Source organism: Aquarana catesbeiana, linkage group LG02 (genome assembly GCF_042186555.1).
Source record: "Aquarana catesbeiana isolate 2022-GZ linkage group LG02, ASM4218655v1, whole genome shotgun sequence".
Classification (NCBI taxonomy): domain Eukaryota; kingdom Metazoa; phylum Chordata; class Amphibia; order Anura; family Ranidae; genus Aquarana; species Aquarana catesbeiana.
This window is the reverse complement of record NC_133325.1, coordinates 219032891-219058180: the sequence shown is the minus strand read 5'-3', so window position 1 is coordinate 219058180 and position 25290 is coordinate 219032891. Positions and strand designations below refer to the sequence as shown.

The 25290-nt window shown below is 43.7% G+C and overlaps 1 protein-coding gene across 1 annotated transcript in view; it reads left to right on the top strand.

Annotated features, from left to right (window-relative positions):
- Window positions 1–25290, top strand: part of DIAPH3 (diaphanous related formin 3) — a 1160230-nt gene that overhangs the window by 540167 nt on the left and 594773 nt on the right. Inside the window, exon 22 of the mRNA XM_073614238.1 lies at window positions 12490–12729. Coding sequence (XP_073470339.1) covers window positions 12490–12729 — 240 coding nt within the window. The remainder of the gene's footprint in view (window positions 1–12489; window positions 12730–25290) is intronic.

Sequence of the window (25290 nt, the reverse complement as noted above, 5' to 3'; positions counted from 1 at the left end):
TATGCGTTAAGTGTTTTGTAAGTGACAGTGATCGATCGATACTGCACTTGGGTGGGCTGGGCCGGGCGGAGGGGCAAAATGCAGGTGCTAGCAGGTATCTGGGCTGATCCCGCTAACACTGCATTTTTGGGAACCCTAAACTGCTGGGGACGCCAGTATAGATCTGATCGGATCAGATATTGATCCGTTCAGATACTATACCACTAAAGGAGGCGTATGCTGCGTGCGTGGGTGTTAGCGGTACTGGCGCTAATCTGACGCTGCTTGGGGCTGGTGCTTGCCAGTTCACCAAAATACTACCAAAAAACTGTTAGCGATCGCAGGGATCAGGCCTGACTCTGCGAACGCTGCAGTTATGCATTTAGTGTTTTGTAAGTGTCAGTGATCGATCGATACTGCACTTGGGTGGGCTGGGCTGGGCTGGGCCGGGCGGAGGGGCAAAACGCAGGTGCTAGCAGGTATGTGGGCTGATCCCGCTAACACTGCGTTTTTGGGAACCCTAAACTGCTGGGGACGCTAGTATAGATCTGATTGGACCAGATATTGATCCGTTCAGATACTATACCACTAAGGGAGGTGTACGGTGCGTGCGTGGGTGTTAGCGCTACTGGCGCTAACCTGACGCTGCCTGGGGCTGGTGCTTGCCAGTTCACCAAAATGCTACCAAAAAAACTGTTAGCGATCGCAGGGATCAGGCCCGACTCTGCGAACGCTGCAGTTATGCATTTAGTGTTTTGTAAGTGTCAGTGATCGATCGATACTGCACTTGGGTGGGCTGGGCGGAGGGGCAAAATGCAGGTGCTGGCAGGTATCTGGGCTGATCCCGCTAACACTGCGTTTTTGGGAACCCTAAACTGCTGGGGACGCTAGTATAGATCTGATCGGATCAGATATTGATCCGTACAGATACTATACCACTAAGGGAGGCGTATGCTGCGTGCGTGGGTGTTAGCGGTACTGGCGCTAATCTGACGCTGCCTGGGGCGACGCATATCACCGCCGGGCGATCAGGGGGCTAAACCTTTATTCGGTAATAAACGGCGGGTGCCCTGACACTATAGAAAATAAACAAACTAACCAGCGTCACCCGTAACAGTTATACGGTGATCAGTGGTGAAAGGGTTAACTAGGGGGCCATCAAGGGGTTAAAACATTTATTCGGTAGTATATGGGGGTCCCTGACGCTATAAAACGCTGACGGCGAACCTAAATATTTAGGTCCCTAACTATCGTCACCAGCGACACTAATACAGCGATCAGAAAAATGATCGCTTAGCGACACTGGTGACAGGGGGTGATCAAGGGGTTAAAACTTTATTAGGGGGGTATCCTAGACCTACAGGGGGCTAATACTCACTGTCCCAACACTGTAACTGTCACAAACTGACACCAATGCAGTAATCAGAAAAAAAAAACAAAAAAAAACTGCTGGTGTCAGTTTGTGATGGGGGGGGGGGTGATTGGGGGGGGATCGGGGTGTTTTGTGTGCCTGGCATGTTCTACTGTGTGTGTAGTGTTTGTGCACTCACATACCTGTCTTCTCTCCTCGGGCCGGAATGGAAATTACCGAGCCGAGGAAAGATGACATCATTTCCTTTGCTGCTGTTTAGCATACAGCAGCAAAGGAATGTTCCCATTGGCCGGCGGCGATCGCGAGGGGGGGGCCACGAACGGATGGCCTCCCCCTCACCTCCGATCGCCGGGGGACAAAAGACGACCGCCTCGGGCACCGGGGGGGGTCCGATCGGACCCCCCACCCGCGGAAGGCAAATCACGTATATGTACGTGATTTTGCCTGTCCGTGCCACCTTGCCGACGTACATCGGCGTGAGGCGGTCGTCAAGTGGTTAAACTCCCTTCCGCGAAAAAGTTTTTCTCTTTTTCATACATCATGGGACACAGAGTTAGGCTAATATTTATTACCTACTGGGTTATACTTCATCTCCAGGTGAATGGACACTGGTAGACCAAAGATCTTTAGACAGGAAGTGATCCTCTATATAACCCCATCCCATACAAGAAGTACTTTCAGTTTTTTACCAGTGTCTGCAAGGTGGATGGCACGGTTGTTTGAGCTCTCTGAAGTCCAGGTCTCTAGTCCCACAAACGGTTCTTAAAAGAATCAAAGGATTGACCAATCAGGACCATTTGACACAGTCTTTATATGCTTAGGTAAATGGTACCTGAGCCTCGGAAAGAAGACTCAAGATCCTGCGAGGTTTTGCCTGTAATGCGGCCTCCGGGCGCTGGACCCTGCGATGTGGAATCCTGGACACCACAGTGCTAAGGAATTCCTACAGGGTGCTGTACAAGTCCAAGGGAATGAACCCTAAACATGAAAAGGGTGCCCAGTCCTTGAAGGTCCTAAAGTGACAGGAACCCGCCCTGATTGGAGAAGATTGTGCTCTTAGTTTCTAAGCAGCCCTGCGCCTGGACGGGTAAGTGAAACCCCTCTATTTACTTTTTGTGTGGTGTACCAGTGATTGTCACAATCAGTCAAGCTAGCTAGAGGCTGGACACCTGTGTGCAGTGACAATACGGGGGAGTTTTGGGCTGGCTTTGGGTGTTTTGCAAGGTGTACCTTTTTTTTCTTGTGTCTGGCTATTTTTTACCTGTATGATGGCGCACGATAGTGCGTCATTTTGCCTTGGTTCACCAGGGCGTACGTGCGTTCGCAAGAGCGCCGCTGGGCAGTTTGTTTGGCGGCCATGGCGCACGCCAGCTTATTTAAGCTGTGTATGCCAAGCATGCGGTGCTTCCAGAAGGCAGCTGTGGGACACAGAGCAGGCTCTGAACCATGCATTTGCAGTGGTTCATTTCTCCTTACCCGGTTCATGTGAGTCACCATGTTTTGCTTGGCAGGCTAAAGGTGCTTAGCAGGATTGTTACATAGGGGCTTGGTGAGCCCTATTAAAGGGTCTCCCTTCTGAGGTGTTTTAATACTACACCCTGGTACTCTTTTTGTGGCTAGTAAATGTCTTCAAAAAAGAGGAGCAGGACTAACACTACAGGAAAGGGCACACCTATGTCCTCAGTAGTTCCTAATGAACCTAGTCGTATCCCTAGTGTTATATCACCTGAATGACCAGAGGCTTCCACACAATCTTAGCCGCTGTGCCTATCTGGTATTGTGCCTACAGTCAATGCTGCTGCCTCACCCTTTATCACAAGGATGAACTGTCCTTGGCCCTAGCTGGGTTAGAGCACAGGATTGCTGGCATGATTGCCTCCATCCCGCAGGGTGACAAGAAGCGTGTCAGTTCCTCCTCCCCAGTTCCTCCTAGTCTGGAGCAGGAATGGGTTGAGGATGGGGAAGAGCTAAAAGCTCAGGATTCTGTGGAGGGCCTGGCGGATGAGTCTGCTTCCGAGCAATCTGGACAAGAAGATATCCAGTTGATGTCTGCCTCTCAGTCACAGAGACTTTTGTTCCTGACCCTTACCAAAATGGTTTGTTCTGCCTTTAAGTTGCCTCTTGCAGAGGTTACTGAGCCCCCCTGGTCCTCTTTGGGATCCCTGAGGCCTCCTCAGGCCACACAGGCTTTCCCCTTACACCCTCTATTGGAACAGGCAGTGCATGCTGATTGGAAACATCCTGACAGGATTTGTGTTCCTCCTAAGAGGTTTTCCCTTTTATATTCCATGGATGGAAAGTTTAAGAAGTGGAGCATGCCAGCCGTAGATGCAGCAATCTCTTCCTTAAACAAGAACTTAACTTGTCCAATAGATAACGCACAGGGCTTAAAAGACCCCGTTGACAAGAAATTGAAGTACCGTATTTATCGGCGTATAACACGCACAGGTGTATAACACGCACATTCATTTTAAGAGGGAAGTTTCAGGAAAAAAACTAAAAAAAGGAACTTTGATGCAAAATAAGGGTCAGTGCCCATCTGCAGCCTCACCATTGCCATCAATGCAGCCTGATCAATGCCCATCTGCAGCCTCACAAGTGCCATCAATGCAGCCTCATTAGTCTACATCAATGCAGCCTCACCATTGCCATCAATGTAGCAGCTTTGCCATTGCCCTCAATGCAGCAGCCTCACCACTGCCATCAATGCAGCAGCCTGATCGATGCCCATCTGCAGCCTAGAGGGGACAGGGAGGGGGGCGGGACAAGCGCCGATAGATTACATACAGTGAGAATCTCCTATGATAGACAGAACAGTGGTCCAATGGCGGCCCAGGAGACGGGACTTTCTATTACAGAGGCCGCCAAGTAAACAGGAGATTCTCACTGTATTTAATCTGACGGCACTCATCCCGCCACCCTCCCTGTCCCCTCAGAGGCAGCTAAAATTGAAGTATTGGCGTATAACACGCACGCGCTATTTGCACCTGATTTTCATGGTGAAAAAGTGAGTGTTATACGCCAATAAATACAGTAATTAATAAAGGCTTCCTTTTCTTTGGCCAGTTCAGCTATTCAGCCAGCTGTTGCAGCAATTGGTATCTGCCAGTCTGTGAAGTATCAGATCAGACGGCCTGATAGACCTAACTGGGAGAGTGATCTGGCTGAAAATAAGACAGATATTCCATGAGTGCTGTGTTTTGCTGTTGATGCCTTAAAGGATTCAATTCAGCAGGTTTCTTGTTTGGCTCTCTTGTCTGCACATATGGGCAGACTTTTGGCTTAAGAACTGGTCAGCCGAGCTTCCTTGTAAAAAGTTATTGGCAGGTTTCCCCTTTCATGGGGAACGTTTATTTGGTGATCATTTGGACACATATATCCAACAGTTTCCGGAGGGAAGAGTTCTCTACTTCCTGTGAAGAAAAGCACCATGCGTCCCTCGTTTAAACCTCAGGGACTGCTTCCTCAAGTGTCTCAGCGCCAAAGCAGTTCTGCCGCCAACAGTGCACTAGGGCCAGGGGCAAGCCGCAAGGCCAGTGCCAGAAAAAGTCATGGGTCCAAAATTCTTCTAAACCCAGTACCAAGCCCTCCTTTTGAGGGGATGCTCCCACTCCATCGGGTGGCGGGAAGGAAGGCTGCTGCACTTTGCGGGCATTTGGAGAACAATAATTCAGGCTGAGTGGGTCACCTCAACTATATCCTGCGGTTATAAGCTGGAGTTGCGGGGGGTTCCCCCCAGAGGTTTTTAAGATCCAGCATTCCCTCGGATCCTCCAAAAAGAGACTTATTGCTTCAGGCACTACATCATTTAGTGCATCAAGGAGTGATTGTAGAGGTTCCTGTATCCGAAAGGGGCACGGGGTTTTACTCAAACCTGTTTACGCTTCAAAAACCTAATGAGGACACAAGGCCCGTTTTGGACCTAAGATCCCTGAACAAGTATCTACTGATACAGTTTTTTCGGATGGAGTCTGTCCGCTCAGTAGTAGCCTCACTCCAGATGGGAGACTTTCTAGCCTCCATTGATAGAAAAGACGCGTATTTACACGTACCTATATTTCAGCCTCATCAGAGTTTCCTGGCGATTTGCAGTAGAGGAACGTCATTTTCAGTTTGTGGCTCTACCCTTCGGGCTTGCTACAGCTCCCAGGGTGTTCACAAAGGTCCTAGCACCAGTACTGGGTCTTTTAAGGGCCCAATGGATCCTGATGCTCGGGTATCTGGATGACCTCCTGCTCAGAGATCACTCGTTACAGGCTCCATATTCAGATCATAACATGCACAGTGCGGTATTTGAAAAGCTTAGGCTGGATCATAAACAACCGAAAAGTCAGCCTTGAAATCGGCTCAAAGTCTAAAGTATTTAGGTCTGATGATCCTAGATGCGGTCCAAGCAAGAGTATTCTTGCCACCCGCAAGGATCTGTGCCATGAAGGATTAGGTGTGTCAGATAAGGGGAACCAGACAACCCTCCATTTGGCTCTCTGAGTCTTCTAGGGAGGATGGAATCCTCCTTCGAGGCAGTGCCCTGTGCCCAGTTCCATTCCAGGCCTTTACAATAAAACATCTTGTTGGCTTGGAACAGGAGAGCACAAGCTCTGGATTATCCAATGTTCTTATCTCCTCGGGCACGCTTAAGCCTAAACTGGTAGTTGCAGGATCAGAACCTGCGAAAGGGAAAATCCTTCCTCCTGGTAACTTGGATAGTACTGACTACAGATGCCAGTCTCTCAGGCTGGGGAGTGACTCTAGAAGGGCTCACAGCTCAGGGGAAATGGTCAAGGACAGAACAGATCCCTGCCCATCAGCATCTTGGATGACGGACAGTACGACTGGCCCTACGGTCCTGGACGGTGGAGCTTCAGGACTACCCTACCATTGTTCAGTCCGACAATGACACTGCAGTGGCCTATAAAAACCACCAAGGTGGTACCAGGAGTTGTTCAGCGGTCTGAAACATAAAGCTCCTCCCCTTAGGGTGAGAGCTCATTCTACCAGGGGTGTAGGAACCTCCTGGACTTTTCACCATCAGGTATCTGTGGATCATATTTGTAAGGCTGCTACCTGGTCTTCAGTGCATACATTCATAACATTTTATCAAGTGGATGTAGGAGCAGCCGAGGATTTGGCTTTCGGCTGCAGTGTACTGCAGGCTCACATATAAGGGCTGATGGCTATTGTTTGGCAGGGTGTCTCCCTCCCCTTAAGGCTATTGCTCTGGGACGTCCCAGTAGGTAATGAATATTAGCCTAACTCTGTGTCCCATGATGTTTGAAAAAGAAAATTGGATTTTTTTGTCATACCTTTTCTTCGAGTACATCATGGGACACAGAGGTCCCTCCTCTCTTTTTGAATATTCAGTGCTTGCTACAAAACTGAAGTACTTCCTGTTTGGGAGAGGTTATATAGGGGATCACTTCCTGTCTAAAGACCCTTGGTCTACCAGTGTCCATTCACCTGGAGATGAAGTATAACTTAGAAGGTAATAAATATTAGCCTAACTCTGTGTCCTATGATGTACTCAAAGAAAAGGATTTTACAGGTAAGTATGACGAAAAAATCCTATTATCCCTATTGTGGGGTCACCAGTATGGTATTTGTAAATTGAAATCATATCCCCTCTCAAGCGTCTCTTCTCCAGAGAGAATAAGTTCAGTGCTCGCAACCCTTCTTCATAACTAATATCCTCCATACCCTTTATTAGCTTTGTTGCCCTTCTTTGTGCTCGCTCCATTTCCAGTACATCCTTCCTGAGGACTGGTGCCCAGAACTGGACAGCATACTCCAGGTGAGGTTGGACCAAAGTCTTGTAGAGTGGGAGAATTATCGCTTTATCCCTGGAGTTAATCCCCTTTTTAACGCATGCCAATATTCTGTTTGTTTTGTTAGCAGCAGCTTGGCATTGCATGCTATTGCTGAGCCGATCATCTACTTGAACCCCCATGTCCGTTTCCATCCTAGATTCCCTCAGGAGGTTCACCCCCTAGTGAGTAGATTGCATTCATATTTTTGCCACCCAAATGCATTATTTTACATTTTTCTACATTAAACCTAATTTGCCATGTAGTTGCTCACCCCATTAATTTGTTTAAATCTTCTTGCACGGTTTCCACATTCTGCAAAGAAGTTATTGCTTTGCTTAGCTTAGTGTTGTCGGCAAATACAGAGTTTGAGCTGTTTACCCCATCTTCCAGGTCGTTTATGAACAAATTAAACAGGATTGGTCCCAGCACATAACCCTGGGGGACCCCACTTCCCACCCCTGATCATTCCAAATATTCTCCATTTATCACCACCCTCTGAACTCACCCTTGTAGCCAGTTTTCAATCCATGTACTCACCCTATGGTCCATGCCAACAGATCTTATTTTGTACAGTAAACGTTTATGGGGAACTGTGTCAAATGCTTTTGCAAAATCCAGATACACCACATCTACGGGCCTTCCTTTGTCTAGATTATCTTTAACTCTCCTCCTCTTAGAAGGTTACTAGATTTGTTTGGCAAGAATAATTCTTCATGAATCCATGCTGATTACTGCTAATGATACCGTTTTCATCACTAAAATCTTGTATATAGTCCCTTATCATCCCCTCCAAGAGCTTGCATACTATTGATGTTAGGCTAACTGGTCTGTAATTCCCAGGGATGTATTTTGGGCCCTTTTTAAATATTGGTGCTACATTGGCTTTTCTCCAATCTGCTGGTACCATTCCAGTCAGTAGACTGTCAGTAAAAATTAGGAACAATGGTATGGCAATTTCTTGACTGAGATCCCTAAGTACCCTCGGGTGCAAGTCAACCGGTCCCTGTGATTTATAAATGTTAAGTTTCCCAAGTCTAATTCTAATTCTGTCCTCTGTTAGCCATGTTAGCCATGAGGGTGCTTCCTGTGATGGGTCACGAGGATAAATACTACAGTTTTGGTTACTGAAGCCCCCCGATTCCCTTGTAAAGACTGAGGAGAAGAATAAATTCAATACCTTCGCCATCTCCCCATCCTTTGTAATCAGATGTCCTTCCTCATTCTTTATGGGGCGTGTCAGTTTTTAAGTGGTATCTGTGTCTATGTTAGGGAGATTCACCCTCTCTTAATTGTCCTGTTTACCATTATCTCCAAGAGTGAAAGTAAAATCCCAAATTTTGAGTTTTCAGTAGAACAGGATAAGAGGGGTAATCGTCCAGGGGGTGCACTAGTTCTGGCTACCCTGGTGGCAATGAGTATTTCTCTCATTTTGGAGGGATTTCCCTGTTTTGGTTATGGGACAGAACGTGACGATAAATCTCCCCGGTGGGACACAGCTGGCAAACCTGACAGGTGTTATAACCCTCCCTCACTCTATCCAAAAAGGAAAAAATTCCTTTAGTTCTGCTTTACGTTGTTCAAAAGACCAATCTTCTGTAATAATTGCTCTGATAAAATCAGTCTGAGGATAATTTTTTACAATTATGCAAAGACAAGTATTAAAGTTCAGTGTTTGTTGTGCACAGCAAGCTTCTGTCAAATTTTGTGGGATATTTTTTGCAGGACTGTAAATTTAGAATTTCTAATTTCAAACCTTAAAAAAAAAATCGAGCAAATCGATACCATCAGGTTTGCATTATAGGTCAAGATAAGAGTTTTATTTGGGCTGTAATAACTTGTTGAGGTTCTTCTCCTTGTGGGGTAACCACTTTTGTATTCCAAAATGTACAATTGCAGGTAACAGTGGCGCCCTGCTTTTTTGTTGATCCAAGAAATTTGGGAACACATTTTATTAAAATGTATTTTACAACTTTTCTTTTGTACATGTTTGGACATAAATGGAAATATTTGATTGCAAGATGAGCACATATTTTATCCACTTAAGGACCGAGCCTCTTTTTGAGATGTGTTGTTTACAAGTTAAAAACTGTTTTTTTTGCTAGAAAATTACTTAGAACCCCCAAACATTATACATTTTCTTTCTAACACCCTAGAGAATAAAGTAGTCGTTGCAATACTTTCTGTCACACCGTATTTGCGCATCGGTCTTACAAGCGCACTTTTTTGAAAAAAATACACTTTTTTGAAAAAAATACACTTTTTTTGAGTTAAAAAATAACACAACAGTAAAGTTAGCCCAATTTTTTTTATATTGTGAAAGATAATGTTACACTGAGTAAATTGATACCCAACATGTCACGGTTCAAAATTGCGCCCGCTCGTGGAATGGCGACAAACTTTTACCCATAAAAACCTCCATAGGTGACGTTTAAAAAATTCTACAGGTTGCATGTTTTAAGTTACAGAGGTCTATGGCTAGAATTATTGCTCTCGCTCTACCGATTACGGTAATACCTCACATGTGTGGTTTGAACACCGTTTTCATATGTGGCACTATTCACATATGCGTTCGCTTCTGCACGCGAGCTCAGCAGGACGGGGCGTGTTTAATTTTTTTTCTTATTTATTTTACCTTTTTGTTTTTTTATTTTTACACTGTTTTTTTTTTTTTTTTTTTTTTTAATGTTACTTTTATTTCTATTACAAGGAATGTAAGCATCCCTGGTAATAGAAAAAACAGGACCTCTTAAATATGAGATCTGGGGTCAAAAAGACCTCAGATCTCATATTTACACTTAAATGCAATAAAAAAAATATTGTCATAAAAAATAAATAAATAAAAATATCAATAAAAATGGTCCTTTAAGATCTATAGGTGGAAGTGACATTTTGACATTGCTTCCGCCCTGCATTGTTATAGAGATGGGTGGCAGCCATCTTCCCCTCACTCGTCTCCATGCCCAGCATGGGTGAAGATCCGATTGCCTCTGCCGCTGCCGACGGTTCCGGTAAGCGGAGGAGGGCACTGGAGCGCGCCGGGAAGGGGGGGGCCTCTCCCGCCGTCTATAAAAGTGATCTTACGGCAAATCTGCTGCAGAGACCACTAGTATCGGAAACCGGACCGCCGGCCGAACAAGAGGATAACGGCGTTATGGCAGCTAGATGCTGCCATAACAACGATATCCCCCTTCAAAGTAAGGACGCATATCGGCGTGCAGTGGTCCGAAAGTGTTTAAGCTTTTCTTAAACCAGCGATGGTCAACTAAGTAAATATAGAGGGTCCTGACAAATCCAGAGCTCTGCATAATAGCTTTGTCTTTGGTAATTATTTAAATATAAATATTAGGATAGGGTTGAGAGAGAAGTTTAGGATTTAAACAAAAAACAAACATGTATACTCACCTATGTGGATGTAGCATGGATCCACCGCTGGGTAATGAGAACTGAGAGATCAAATACATCTGTCTTCCCCTCATTCACTCTGAGCAGAGAGTCGTGACTGTCGATCAGCGACTCTCTGCTCTCGCCTCCAGCACTCACTCACTGACATGCTGGGCTGTGAATGGGGCGGGAGGTGCTGGCTCATATTCACAGTGGACTGATGAGAGGCTTAGCCAGGTGCCAATGCAAGCTTCTGGGTGTATACCGACCATATGGTAGGGATGTTTTCAGAGCCTGGATCAGCTCTGTGACATCAGCTGACAGCAAGCTTTAGCCCGCTGTCGACTGAAAAGGGATCACAGGTGTGCAGAGCAAATTGCACTCCTGTGATCCATAGAAATATGGCCTTAAATAGCTTTGGACATACCTCTCCTTTAATAAGGAACCACCCTCACCTTCTTGGTTGTCATCCTGGTTCCAGCCTTACTTTTCTGTGAGTTGCAGACCTGCCAAAGCTTGTAAATGTCAGAAGACCATCCTGTTCAGTAATCTTGTTTACAATGTATGTTGAAAAAGTGTTGGCTAGGTTTATAGAGTTTTCTGAGAAGCCACTTCTGGCTGGAAGTGAGCAACCTGGGAGAAAGTAGAGAAAGTTTTTACCTAGCTAGTGTATAATAGTTAAGGTCCAAACGAGAAGGTGGAGATGGAAATGTCACCTAAAACACATATATCAACAGGTAAATGGAGTCACAACATACACTGGAATCATTTCACGATTTAAAAGAGTAGGTGCATAAGGTCACTTGCAACAAAAGTGCGGATTGATTTAGGAGGTGACTAGCAATCACACATTTGTGGACTATTTCCATTTGAGAATGGAATAACGTATTGGGATTTACAATGGGAAATATTTTGTATGGCTTTATCGATGCACAGTGTGATCACATACAGTGTTGGTGTCGATAATAGATGTAAGATGTGTATATGCTTAATCTGATATATCATACATTTTATGTGAGTTTTGTCTTTAAATTGTTATTAGAAGGGTGGGTTTAAAAACACTACACCATTTATTGATTTATTTATCTTGCTAATACATATTTTTCAAGCTAAGTGCCTGCTGCTCTGATATTACAGCTAGGTAGGGACAGCACAAAATGATCTCATTATCCTAGATCTGTTTCTATCCATAGCAATTGATGTAAATTGTGGGAACTGGGACTTAATGAACATATATACTGTATTTTTTAAAGAACTGATTTAGTGTTGCATTTGCCAATTGCTATTTGTGTTTGATTTGATTTTTATTTATTTATTGATCTTTCTTGAGAGTCTAAATCAGGTCAGTAGTGGCCTGGTTAAGTTCCCCAACTTCCCCTAAAGCTTACTATTATCAGCAAAAGTATATCACATGTGTAGTGATGTTTTTCTGCATAGAGATGCAGGGCAGAGCTCTTTAAGGTCTTTAGTGTCTTGTCAGAACAGTCAGATTTACAAGAAAGCTGAGGCTATGTTTGCTTTCCTGCAAGTAATCATGTTTTGCCAATATACTGTATACCTAAGATTGTATAACTGTAAGCACATTGTGACACACAATTCTCCATATTGCCCGATTGTGATGATGACCGGTGCTTTTATGTAAGTGTGTGTATAACAGAAAATTTTATAGGTCCGTGCTAGCTATATGTTCAAAAGTTTTGGATTTTTTTTTTTTAAGTTTTCATCTATGCTAAGTTGTGTTTCAGGGCTTTTAATTCTGTTGTGGATACATTGCTTTGATAGAGAACAAACAATTTCAATGTGAAGTAAGATGAGTTCTGCAAGAAGTTGTCCTTCATGATTATATCCCATGCTAAAGGATTTCTGTTTTGTTGGTCCCTCTAGAAGCAAATGGTTTAAAGCAGAAAATTATTATATAGCTATTTCATAAAATATATTCCTTTCTTTAATCAGATGAGCAGCGTGAAGAAGCTCATTCCACGTCTCAGCGCAATTCTATTTCGCCTTCAATTTGAAGAGCAAGTAAACAACATCAAACCAGATATTATGGCTGTCAGTGAAGCATGTGAGGAGATAAAGAAAAGCAGGAGCTTTGCTAAACTGCTGGAGATAGTGTTACTCATAGGAAACTACATGAATGCTGGATCCCGCAATGGACAAACCTTTGGATTTAACCTCAGCTCTCTTTGCAAAGTAAGTAATTATTCTATTTCACACATAGGTTGAACTAAGGGACTTGTGTCTATGTATATATAAATGAGGTTGACCAAAGACACAAGTCTCTTAGTTCAACCTTTGTGTTTGTGTCCATTTGTGTTTTATTCAAATTGACTTTTGTTTAAAATCCAGTATATTATGCTGACCAACTTTCTAAAAATTATTTTTCTTTATCGTACATCATAGGACACAGAGCCTAAAGTAATTACTTGGTGGGTTATGGGCCTACCTTCAAGTGTTGACACTGGTATAACCAATACAGGAAGTTGACTCCCCTATATAACCCCTCCTCCTTCCAGGAGTCCTCAGTTTTTTCGCCTTGCCACTGAGGCCATAGGATGGTACCCGGGCCTCACATTGAAGAACGAGGTTTTGCCTGTAAGCTTCTCTTTGGGAGCTGGACCCTAGGAACCAGGACTCTTTTTGGTTTTTCATATTACCTAAAGTTGTTCCTGAGGGGTGCTATACATGATCCAAAGGAGCGGAACCCCTTTAAAAAGGGACCCAGTCTTTGATGGTTTAACTACGCTGCCCGCCGTGATGGGTGAAGGTTGGATCTGTCTGTTAAATCAGCAGCATCCTGCAGTGAGGATAAGGTAAGGGGAGAAGCCTAGGAACTGTAAAAGGTCCTATGGCCTTGCCTAGTAAGATGCCTTTTTCAGCAGCTCTGTGTCTGGCTATAGCAGCGGGTGTGGTCCCTGCAGCCAGAGGGGAGTTCTTAATTGAACAGATGGTGTTCCTCTTCTGAGGGATCTAAAGGGGTTACAGCAGTAGTTTATGAACATACAAAACCAGCCATTTGCATTTTTTTGTATAAAGTGAAGTCTTCCTTTAAAACTAGGAGCTTAACAAACACTGCTGATAAAAATTCCCCTCCCCTCCCCTCTCCTCCTGGAGAGGTGCGGTAACAGCTGACACTTATGTGTAATCAGGTTCTCACCTGAGGCTTAACACAGACGCTCTCAGTTCATATGCTGAAGACAGAGGTCTGTCACACTTATGCCCCGTACACACGGTCGGACTTTGTTCGGACATTCCGACAACAAAATCCATGGATTTTTTCCGACGGATGTTGGCTCAAACTTGTCTTGCATACACACGGTCACACAAAGTTGTCGGAAAATCCGATCGTTCTAAACGCGGTGACGTAAAACACCTACGTCGGGACTATAAACGGGGCAGTGGCCAATAGCTTTCATCTCTTTATTTATTCTGAGCATGCGTGGCACTTTGTCCGTCGGATTTGTGTACACACGATCGGAATTTCCGACAACGGATTTTGTTGTCGGAAAATTTTATATCCTGCTCTCAAACTTTGTGTGTCGGAAAATCCGATGGAAAATGTGTGATGGAGCCTACACATGGTCGGAATTTCCAACAACAAGGTCCTATCACACATTTTCCGTCGGAAAATCCGACCGTGTGTACGGGGCATAAGAGTCACAGGAGCGCTGGGCATGTAAAGGTGTGTAAACAGGCATTTCCAGCACAGGAAATGTTATGGTACTCAGTATCAAAGGTTGTTCCTTATGATGACTTTGTTTTCTTTTGCTAAAACTATTGTTCAGCAAATACCATAATTTGTTAAAGTACCTCTGCTGTTGTGCTTAGCACATTTGATTTCCAGTGTACCACAAAGGTACCAAGGATTCCACCCCCAGGCGCTGGGAACTCCAGTCATGCCTCCACACTGTCATCCTCTCCGGAGATACCTGACATGGCACGCCAGGGTGAGTCATTGGAAGTAATTGGTGGTGCAACTGCTTCTCACACTTCAGATGTGACTGAAGATGTATTCTCCTCTGCCCTGTTGGGCTTAGAAGGAAGATTAGCGGCTTTAATCACATTCTCCATCTAAGAGGATAGGAAGCATGCTAGATCCCCCTCCCCCACCTCAAACCCCCTTTTTCCAAGGGAACAGTGGGCACAGGATAAGGTGTTATCCTCATGTGATCACGGGGGAAAACGAGCCAAAATTTTCCTCTGTGGAGGAGACAACAATTGATGAACCTTATGCAACCTCACAATCTGACAGATTGATGGTACAAACTCTTACAGAGATTATTCATTCCACTTTTTATACTACTCCTAACAGAGTAAGCTGAAGGTTCAGGTCCCTTTTTTGTTTTAAAAAAAAACAAAAAAAAACAAAAAAAAAAAAACCTTTTTACAGCGCCTATTTATGCTGAATGAGATCATCTGGATAAGCATTTTTTCCCTCCAAAGAGTTTCTCAGTTCTCTATCATGGAGGAAAAATTCACAAAGTTTAGAAAGTACCAGCAGTAGACGCTGCGATTTCCAGCGTCAAGATGCATAATTGCTTCAGCATCCAACAGATAAGGCGTTGGAATTTTTTTGTTAAAATCCTCCTACCAATGGCGCTATGTTTCGCCATAGATGCCATAAAAGACCCTATCCACCAGACGTCGCGCCTTGCGCTTGTTCTAAAGCACATGCTTAGGACCCTGTTGTTAAAAGGGTTGGTCAGCAGAAGCATCTTGCAAAAAAGGGGTGTCTGACTAGTTTCCCTTTTCATTGGGGAAGGTTTGGTGAAATACATCCAAATGATTTCTAGCAGTAAAGCTCTTTTGTCCAGTAGAAGGTATAAATGTCCTTTTATTTAAAGTGAAGCCACAACTGCTCACAGGTTAAGTACTCTGACGGCCAGTGCAGCCATGGGAGACTTCCTGACAGACATGGGTTCAGATCCAGATGTCGGCGTTCACTAGTGAAGGAGTCACTCCTCACAGGTTAACTACTCTGACAGCCAGTATAGCCATGGGAGGCTTCCTGAAAGACGTGGGACCTCGTCCTCACGTTGGCTCCTTGTGACCTTGGACAAGTCACTTAAACAGATTCCTTCCCCTGCGCAGGGGCAGCTGCCTCTAGACAGTGGTGACGGCCTCCATCAGACGTCAGACTCTAGGGCATGATTTCCAAGAAATACTGTTCAAATCTGTGCGACTTCAAGGTAGTCCCTGCACTACTTTGGTACCACTTTGATGCGACTTGAGGTCCATAAACCTCTAGAATACACAGGCATTGTTTCCTGTCGCATCAAAATCGCGTCCCGCCGTATTCTCGGCGGCAAAGGATCACAGTAAAATCACGCAACTTTGGGGTTGCGATAGTGGAAACTGAGCCTAAGGGGAGAAAATATGCAGCCCCTGTATACATAATTGAAGATACGTTTTTCCTCCGCCCTGCAGGGCCTAGAAGGAAAATTAGCGACTTTAATCGCATCCGCTATCCAAGCATGAGAAGCGTGTTAGACCCCCCTCCTCCACCTGAAATCCCTTATAAAGGGAACAGTGGGAAGAGGATGAAGGATTACCCTCAGGTAATCAGGAAGAAAGGCAAACCCGAGTACTCCTCTGCAGAGGAGACAACTAGAGTTGAACTTTTTTTCAGCCTCGCAATCTGAGAAATTGCTGGTACAAACCTCTTACAGAGATGATTTGTGCCTCTTTCAAGCTACCTCCAGTAGAGTCAGCTGATAGTTCTGTTTTTTCTTAGGTTCCTTGGAACCTTCACTGCCTTTTTCATGCGTTTCCTTTACATGTACAGAGCCATGCAGAAATTCAACAGATCCATTCTAGATCTAAAAGAATCTAAATCAGTTCCTGAAGATCCGATCCTTTCTATGGAGTCGATCAAGTCAGTAGTTTCTATCCTGCAAGGAGGAAAACTTCTGTCGCCTATCGGCATCAGGGATGCATATCTGCATGTCTATATTTCCCGCTCACCAAAGGTTTCTTCGGTTCGAAGTAGAACAGCAGCATTTCAATTTATAGCCTTGCTCTTCAGGCTAGCTACAGCACCTCAAGTGTTCACAAAGGTGCTAGCCCCACCTGTAGCCAGGTCAAGGGCACAGGGCTTAAACAGTCTTGGCATACCTAGACAATCTGTTGCTAATAGACCAATCGCTGTTCGGAGTAAGGTGTATGCATTACAACCGGTTATCTGGAAAGGTCTGAGTTGCATTCTCAACCTAGTAAAGTCTCAATTAAAATCGCTAAAAGAGGGCTGCAGTATTTTGGGTCTGATCATAGATACAGCCCAGACAAAGGGTCTTCTTGCCCAGAAAAAACAAAAACAAAAAAAAACACCACTCTATAAAAGAGTTGGTGCGGATGGTCAGGTCAAAAGGAAGTCCCTCCATTCACCTTTGCATGAGGTTGTTAAAAAGGATGGTGGCTTCATTCGAAGCAGTTCCCTTTGCCCAGTTCCATTCGAGACTGTTGCAAAACAGTATTCTATTTTCTTGGAACAAAAGGATCCAAGCTTTGGACTTGCCAATGCGGCTGTCCCCAAGGGTGTCCCAAAGCCTCAATTGGTGGTTACTAAAGAATGTCCTAAAGGGTAAATACTTCAAACCACTTTTCTGGAAAGTGGTAATGACAGAGAAGACAATTGTCTAAGTGTCCAAGAACCGAAAGAGCCTTGCCCATAAACATCCTAGAGATTCGGGCAGTGCGTCTGGCTCCAAAAGCCTGGACTTCCAGGTTAAGAGATTGTCCCGACAGGATCCAATCCGTCAATGCCACGGCTGTGGCCTATATCAATCACCAAAAGGGCACCAAGAATCTCTCAGTGCAGAGAGAAGTGAACCATATTCTAACTTGGGCAGAAAAAAATCCGTGCCCATCGGCAGTCTTCATTCCGGGAATGGAAAATTGGCACGCGCACTACTTGTGCCACCAGCAGATTATTCCCAGGGGAATGGTCTATTCACCCCGTCATGTTTCGGGCTGTTTGTCAAGGATGGGGGACTCCGGATGTAGATCTTCTAGCATCCAGTGCAACAAAGTTAGTCAACTTTGTGTCCACAACAAGGGATCCATTCGCATGCAGAACAGATGCGTTGGTGATACTGTGGGATCAGATTTTACTGATCTATGCATTTCCCCCTATTCAGTTGCTGCCTCGACTTCTTTGCAGGATCAAGCTGGAAAGGAAACCGGTAATTCTGGCAGCACCAGCATGGTCCAAAAGGTCATGGTATGCAGAAGTCGTAAAGATGGCAGTGAGGGATCTGTGGTCTCTTCCACAAAGGTCAGACCTGCTCTCACAGGGGCCGATATTCCATCCTACTTTACGAATGCTAAATTTAACGGCCTGGCTATTGAGACCCACATTCTGAAGAAACGTGGGCTTTCCAGGGCAGTTATTTCTACTTTAATGCTAGGAAGCCAGCTTCTAGAACTATATATTATAGAGTCTGGAAAGCTTATGTTTCCTGGTGTGAATCCAAGGGTTGGCACCCTCGGAGATATATTATAGGCAGAATTCTTGCCTTTCTACAAGTAGGCATAGAGATGAAGTTGGCCCTGAGTACTGTTAAGGACCAGGTCTCAGCCTTATCAATTTTATTTCAAAGACCACTTGCTACGCATTCTTTAGTCCGGGGTTTCATGCGAGGAGTGATGCGGATTAATCCGCCAGTTAAATCACCCTTAAGCCCTTGGGACTTAAATTTAGTTTTGTCAGTGTTACAAAAGCCGCCATTCAAACCATTACTTGACTAGGAAGCTGATATTTTTGGTTGCTATATCCTCAGCAAGGAGGGTTTCAAAATTGGCTGCTCTTTCCTGTAAAGAGCCATATTTGGTTATTCATGAGGACAGAGTGGTGTTAGGCCCTCGTCCAGGTTTTTAACCAAAAGTGGTCTCAGGTTTCCACCTGAACAAGATATTGTCCTGCCGTTTTTTCCAAAACCATGTTGGTTATTCATGAGGACAGAGTGGTGTTACGCCCTTGTCCAGGCTTTTTGCCAAAAGTGGTTTCAGTCTTTCATTTGAATGAAGATATTGTCCTGACATAGTTTTTTCCAAAACCATGTTCCAAAGAAGAAAAGCCACTACATTGTTTTGATGTGGGGAGAGCAGTGAAGATCTATTTAAAGAAAATTGCTCAGATTCGTAAGACTGATGTCTTATTTATTCTGCCAGAGGGTCCTAAAAAAGGACAGGCAGCGTCAAAATCCACTGTGGTTAAGTGGATTCGGCAGGTTATAATTCAAACTTATGATTTAAAGGGAAAGATTCCCCCTTTTCAAGTTAAGGCGCACTCTGCCAGAGCGGTTGGTGCTTCTTGGGCAGTGCGTCACCAGACTTCCATGTCTCAGATCTGCAAGGCCGTGACTTGGTCTTCAGTGCATACATTTACAAAATGTTATCAAGTAGATGTAAGATGGAATGAGGATATCGCCTTCGGGCGCAGTGTGCTGCAGGCAGCAGTATAATTCCTCAAGGTCTGGGGGTACCCTACGGGTTGTGTCTCCCTCCCCTCAAGTAGCATTGCTATGGGACATCCCACCAAGTAATTACTTGAGGCTCTGTGTCCTATGATGTACGATAAAGAAAATAGGATTTTTAAAATAGCTTACCTGTAAAATCCTTTTCTTGGAGTACATCATAGGACACAGAGCTCCAGCCCCTCTTTTTTTTGGGGTGAGAGTATATTGCTTATATTGCTTGGCTACAAAAACTGAGGACTCCTGGAAGGAGGAGGGGTTATATAGGGGAGTCAACTTCCTGTATTGGTTATACCAGTGTCAACACCTGAAGGTAGGCCCATAACCCACCAAGTAATTACTTGAGGCTCTGTGTCCTATGATGTACTCCAAGAAAAGGATCTTACAGGTAAGCTGTTTTAAAAAATCCTATTATTTTTTTCCCTTAATTTATTAAATAATTTTTACTGCTCTAACAGTAAAAAGCCCCTATCCAGTTTAAATACTTTTTTTGTCCAGTCTGAGGGCTAATTCACACTGACATGCACTAAAATGTATGGAAAATGCATGTACATTTCTATCCATTTTGATCGAGCTTTAATGCATGCTCATGTCTGTTGACATACATTTTGATGTCCATTGACATGCATGCACAGCATTATGGTGTGAATAGGACACATTGGAAATTACTGTTTTTCAGATGTCCTTCCATTGGGGCTTGACAGCTGAGTGTTTCTGTCCACTCCCCCCTATGTACTTGTATAAAGATGGGCATACACTATGCAATCTGATTGTGTATTTAGTGAAAACGTGCAGCTGGGAGTGGGAGGATAGATGATGCAGGGTGTGTGCTAATGAGGTCAGCTGGTCAACTCCTTCCTGTGTCATGACCTATAGTCTGTAAGGACGTAAGACAGAAGCAATAGATACATTTGGAATCATGGATGGAGGACAGTAAGGTACATGTCTGTAGATTTTAAGGAAAACTTTGATATTTTTGCAAAAAATGTACATGAATGCTATATTGGTGCATTGGGGAGCTGGAATTTAGAAGAAAAAAAAAAGGGTGAACTTGGCCTTTAAAGTGTAGCCACAGATTATCTTTGGGGACCTTATAGTAAACAAGCTATTACAGTTTAAATAAGCACCCTTGATGTATTTGTACGTTGTGATTATATCTCCTCTTAAGCACCTTTTCTGCACAGTGAATAATAATATCGCTGTACTTGTAATCCATAACTGATGTCATCCAACCTCTTTATTGGTTTTGTCTCATCTTGTTGAATGCGTTCAAGTTAGATGGCATCCATTCTGTGGATTGGTTGTCTTTTACATGCAAGAGAGTACTTTACTAGTTTTGTTAGCTGCAAATTGGCATTGCATGTGTTGTTAAGCTTGCTTGCAATCTACAAGGACCTTTACATCTTTTTCCATCAAAAAATCTCCTAGAGGAGCCCCTCACAAAGAATACTTTGCATGCATATTTTTAGCAGCCAAGTGCATAACTTTAAAGTATTGAGCCTCATCTGCCATTTAGCCTACCCCCTTGTTTTGTGTAAGACGTCCTGTAAAGGTGCTGCATCTAATTCTAAATGTGTGTCCTTACATAGTTTAGTATCATCAGCAAACACTGAAATTGATCAGACCATAATGAGATCATCTATATATTTATGGTACCACACTAACTGTGCAAGTTGGTCACAAAATATGGTTTCATCCTCCCATACTCTATTGCATAACCATGACACCCACCTTACAGACGTCAATGCGTCCTGATGTCCTATAATCGTATATAATGAACTAATGTCAGCAGTTCTTTTAAGTAGGCTATAGTTCCTGATACCAGTGGTTTCAGAAAAAAATCTATGTACTGTCCCAAACATGCAGACACCAAATCAATGCATTTCACAATGGGTGTGCCAGGAGGGGACTGGGCATCCTTGTGTATTTTGGGCAAGAAGTACTCTATAGGTCTTCTACATGCATTAGGATCTAGAATCAAAGCCTCTTTTTATATTTAGGATTTCAATGGATTTTCCATATTGAATTAACTGTTGTAATTCTCCTTTATACTGAAACATAGGATCACTACTCAATAGTTGATATGTGTTTCTGTCTGCCAGCAACCGCTCCATTTCTCCCTTATAAAAGGTCTTACTCATGCACACTAAGCCCACCCACCCCCCACCCCTTATCTGCTGGGCGGACAACCACATTTTAATTTTTTTCCAAAGATGAAATTCCTCGTTTAAGTTAAAGGAGATTCCTAACCTTTTTAACTTTCATTCCCTCCAGATCAATAACAACCATGTTCTTAAAGACTTCAATATGTCTATTATCTCCTCCGGGGGGATGGAAAACTGATTTGTTAGCCAAATTAAAATGAACCTCTGTTGTCCCCCCTAGTCTGGGTTGAGAACTTCTCTCCCCTGGCTTGGAGATATTGAGAGTTCTAACAAAATTTTTGTAAGCTAATATATGTCTGGAATTTGTTAAAGTTACAAACCGGGGCAAACTTGAGTCCTTTCTCTAGGACCTTCAGTTCATCCTCTGATGTTATAAATCCCTGCTCCTAATGGAGCTTTTTCCTTTTTAGTTCTTCTCCCTGCTCTTCTCCCTCTCTTTCTCTTCTTTTTCCTCCCTGTTTGCTTCCCATCGGTGTGTGATCCCAAGGTTCTTGCCATTGGGGCTGAGTATTCCCTAAAAAACACCCCCCTGTTCTTCTTCTTATTATATAATGGTGTGAACTGATTCTGTGTCGGTATAGGGACTCTACCAAATTGATAGTGAGTCTGTCACAATAGTCTTTTCCCCTTTGATATTGTTTCGGGTTATTGTGATGATGATAATCCCTATTGTGAGGGTTATTGGGGGTCCTGCCTCTAGAAGGATGGGAATTACTCCAGTTATTTCAGTAACCTTGGTTTTGAGAAGGGGTATACTCGTGTTTAGTTCCTCGACTTCTCCCACCCCTATTGAAATTTCCTCTGCCCCTATAGGTGGAATACGGATGACAAATGGACTGGGGACATATAGTCCATTTGTGTTTAATGGGGTGGAGGGGAGGGGTTTGAGTGATGTTTGAGCCACTGGGGCATTAGTTAGCAAAGGTTCCACAACAGGATTGCCATTTATAAACATCCCCCCGTGTAAAATCCCCACCTAAAACCTGATCATTTGTAACACTCTGGGTGTAGTATACATGCTTGAGTGTGATTGCGGACTCCAGTAATGTGCGTAGGACTTCTAGGCCTCTGGGTGTCCGCATTGCTGAGCATGTAAATAATATCAAAAAAGGTTTACAAACACATAGTGTGTCAAAACACTTCAGGCTTGTTCACAATAGTGATCATAGGTGTTTAAAATTTTGGGGAATAGGGAAAGTAGTTAAATACTGAAGGAGAGGTAGTTTCATAAGACATCTTAGCAGGCGAGAATCCTTCTGAGTATATGAGACTAAAGTTTCAGCACCGGAGGGGTTAAACGTTGAATTTGTCTTGAACTGCTTTATATCGGATAAATAGGGGTTACATTTTGTTCTTTTTATAAATTTTAAAAATATTTTTTTGTGTATCACATTTGCTTATTTTTAATTATGTGATGGCTGTGAGTGTAATAATGTCCTTTAAAATTCAATTGTTAATGCTCAATAGAAGTAGGATCTTTCCACAAAGGTTTGAGAGGCTTGGATGTTCCTCTCCTTGTTTTTGATTACATCGTGTGAGTGTCCCCATAGGTATTAGTGATCACTGTTTTGAGCATGAACTTCCTGTTGTCGTTGGTCTTCTTGGTTATCTGCCGCTTAGTTAGTCCCACAGGTGATGTGGTAGCTCCACCCTTACTGACAAAGTCACGTAGGATGTAACGCATATGGGGAGGAGCTACCTAGCGGACGTCACCCGCTGCCATCATATCTAACACGCTGCTATATATTGGTGCCAACGTTGGACGTGTATGCTGGATGTCATTTTAACCTGTGCTGCTGTATGGAGCCTGTTTTACTGTTTTTAAATAAAAGACTATTGGTTTAATGGAGAGCACTTAGAGTGTGTTCCTCTCTCTCATACCACCTTTGGCTGTCCTGTTCCATTTGGAGTGCTGGTTTACCATTATCCTGTTGAGGATACATGCTCATTTGACCTGTTAGCTCAGTGGTCCTTCAGATCTGATAAGCGCCCAATTTCAGCTGGTGGAGCAGTGCGCACCCGGCCATGAAGCCGGAAGCTGTCACGGCCAGGTTCCCACAGTGGCTATGACGGCGCCAGCGGAGAAGAGGGGGAGAGGAGCGAGGCTTCAGGCGGCCGCATAGCTGGACCCTGTTGGACAGGTGAGTGTCTGTTTATTAAAAGTCAGCAGCTACACTTTCTGTTAAAGCCTAATCCTAGTCTAATCCTAAATACCTTCTCTTACAGCAGCTCAGGTGTCACATTTCTTCCTCCGCTCTCCTTCCCCGATTTAAGGAATGTGGAGGGAGGGGCTAAGATACCCCTCTGATGTCCGCCAGCTGGCAGAGGAAGGTCACATGACTGCACATCGCCAGCTACCAGAGGAAGGTCACGTGACCGCACATCACTAACTAGCAGAGGAAGGTCACGTGACCACACATCGGTACTGTGAGAGAAGATATTTAGGATTAGAATTAAAAAATAAAAAATGGACACGGTTCTTTAGATCTTATAAAACACAGGAGATGTCAGTTAGATATAAATGGTATTTTGAAGCCACAGGGAAGAACTGCAGGAGGGGAGAGGTTGGGAGGAGATTGGCTCTCAAACACAGGCTTTGGAACTGACAGGCAGGGAGGGAGAGACTCCGAACAGAGCGCAGGATGACAGAGGCACGTATACTGACCACAGTATCATAGATCAGCAGCCATGATTACCATAGTCAGCATGCAGGGGACACAGGAATAGGCAGGATCAGTGAGGTTTTTTCTAGCATAGAAAGGGACAAATTACATGGCACAAGCACTATGCTATAGATCATGCCCTAAAGGAACAGATGCTTTTTTTTCCCTTTTAGGGTTATAACTTCTTTAATTGAGCAAGCTGACGTTAGAAGCTGATTGGCTACCATGCATAGCTGTACCAGATTTTGCACACTCCAGTTTTAGTAAATCAACCACAATATGTCATATGCCTGGTTGATGCCCCTAAGGCCTTATGTAGAAAAAAAAACTTTCAAACATGTAGTGCAGACAGCTTGGGTTAAAACAGAGTCTAGCATCATTGGTGTAGAGGTGTTTTCTCTCCACCTCACCCTGACTTTATTGTAATTTCTGATACATCCCCTATTAGATTAAGTGCCCCTATACAAACAAAGACTTTAATTTACTAATTGTTGCCAGAATTGGATCAAGAGTGGAGAGGTTCCCCCCCTCCAACATACTTATCACCTTTTTAGCAAAGAAGAGTAGGAGCCCATGAGTGTCATTTTCACCATGGTGGGGACTAGCGTTTAGTGTCACTTTAACGTATAAGTGCACCATTTGTGATGCAAATTAAGTAAAGTGTTACACATGTTTGGTTTATTTAACCACCTCAATACAGGACACTTACACCCCCTTCCTGCCCAGACCAGCTTTTCAGCTTTCAGCGCTCTCACACTTTGAATGACGATTACTCAGTTATGCAACACTGTACCCATATGAAATTTCCGTCTTTTTTTTTCACACAAATAGAGCTTTCTTTTGGTGGTATTTAATCACTAGTGTTTTTTTTTAATCTTTTGTGCTATAAATAAAAAAAGGCCGCAAATTTTGTGAAAAAAAATGCCCTTCTCTTTGTTTCTGTCTTAAAATTTTGCAAATTAGTAATTTTTCTTCATAAATTTTGGCCAAAATTTTACTGCTACATAGCTTTGGTAAAAATAACCCAAATTAGTGTATATTTTTGGTGCCAATCACTGAGAATTGATGATCACACCTGATCAGGCCTTCAGTACATCAGGTGTATCTCATTTCTTGAGACACTAACAAGTCAGGAAAGTACAAATACCCCTCAAATGACCCCATTTTAGAAAGTAGACATTCTAAGGTATTAAGTAAGTAGCATGGTGAGTTTTTTTAAGTCGTAATTTTTTCCCACAATTCTTTGCAAAATTAAGATTTTTTTTTTTTTACAAAATTGTCATATCAGGTTATTTCTCACACACAGCATAGGCATACAACAAATTACACCCCAAAATACATTCTGCTACTCTTCCCGAGTATGGCGATACCACATGTGTGAGACTTTTACACAGCCTGGCCACATGCACAGGCCCAACATTGAAGTAGCACCTTCAGGCGTTCTACGAGCAT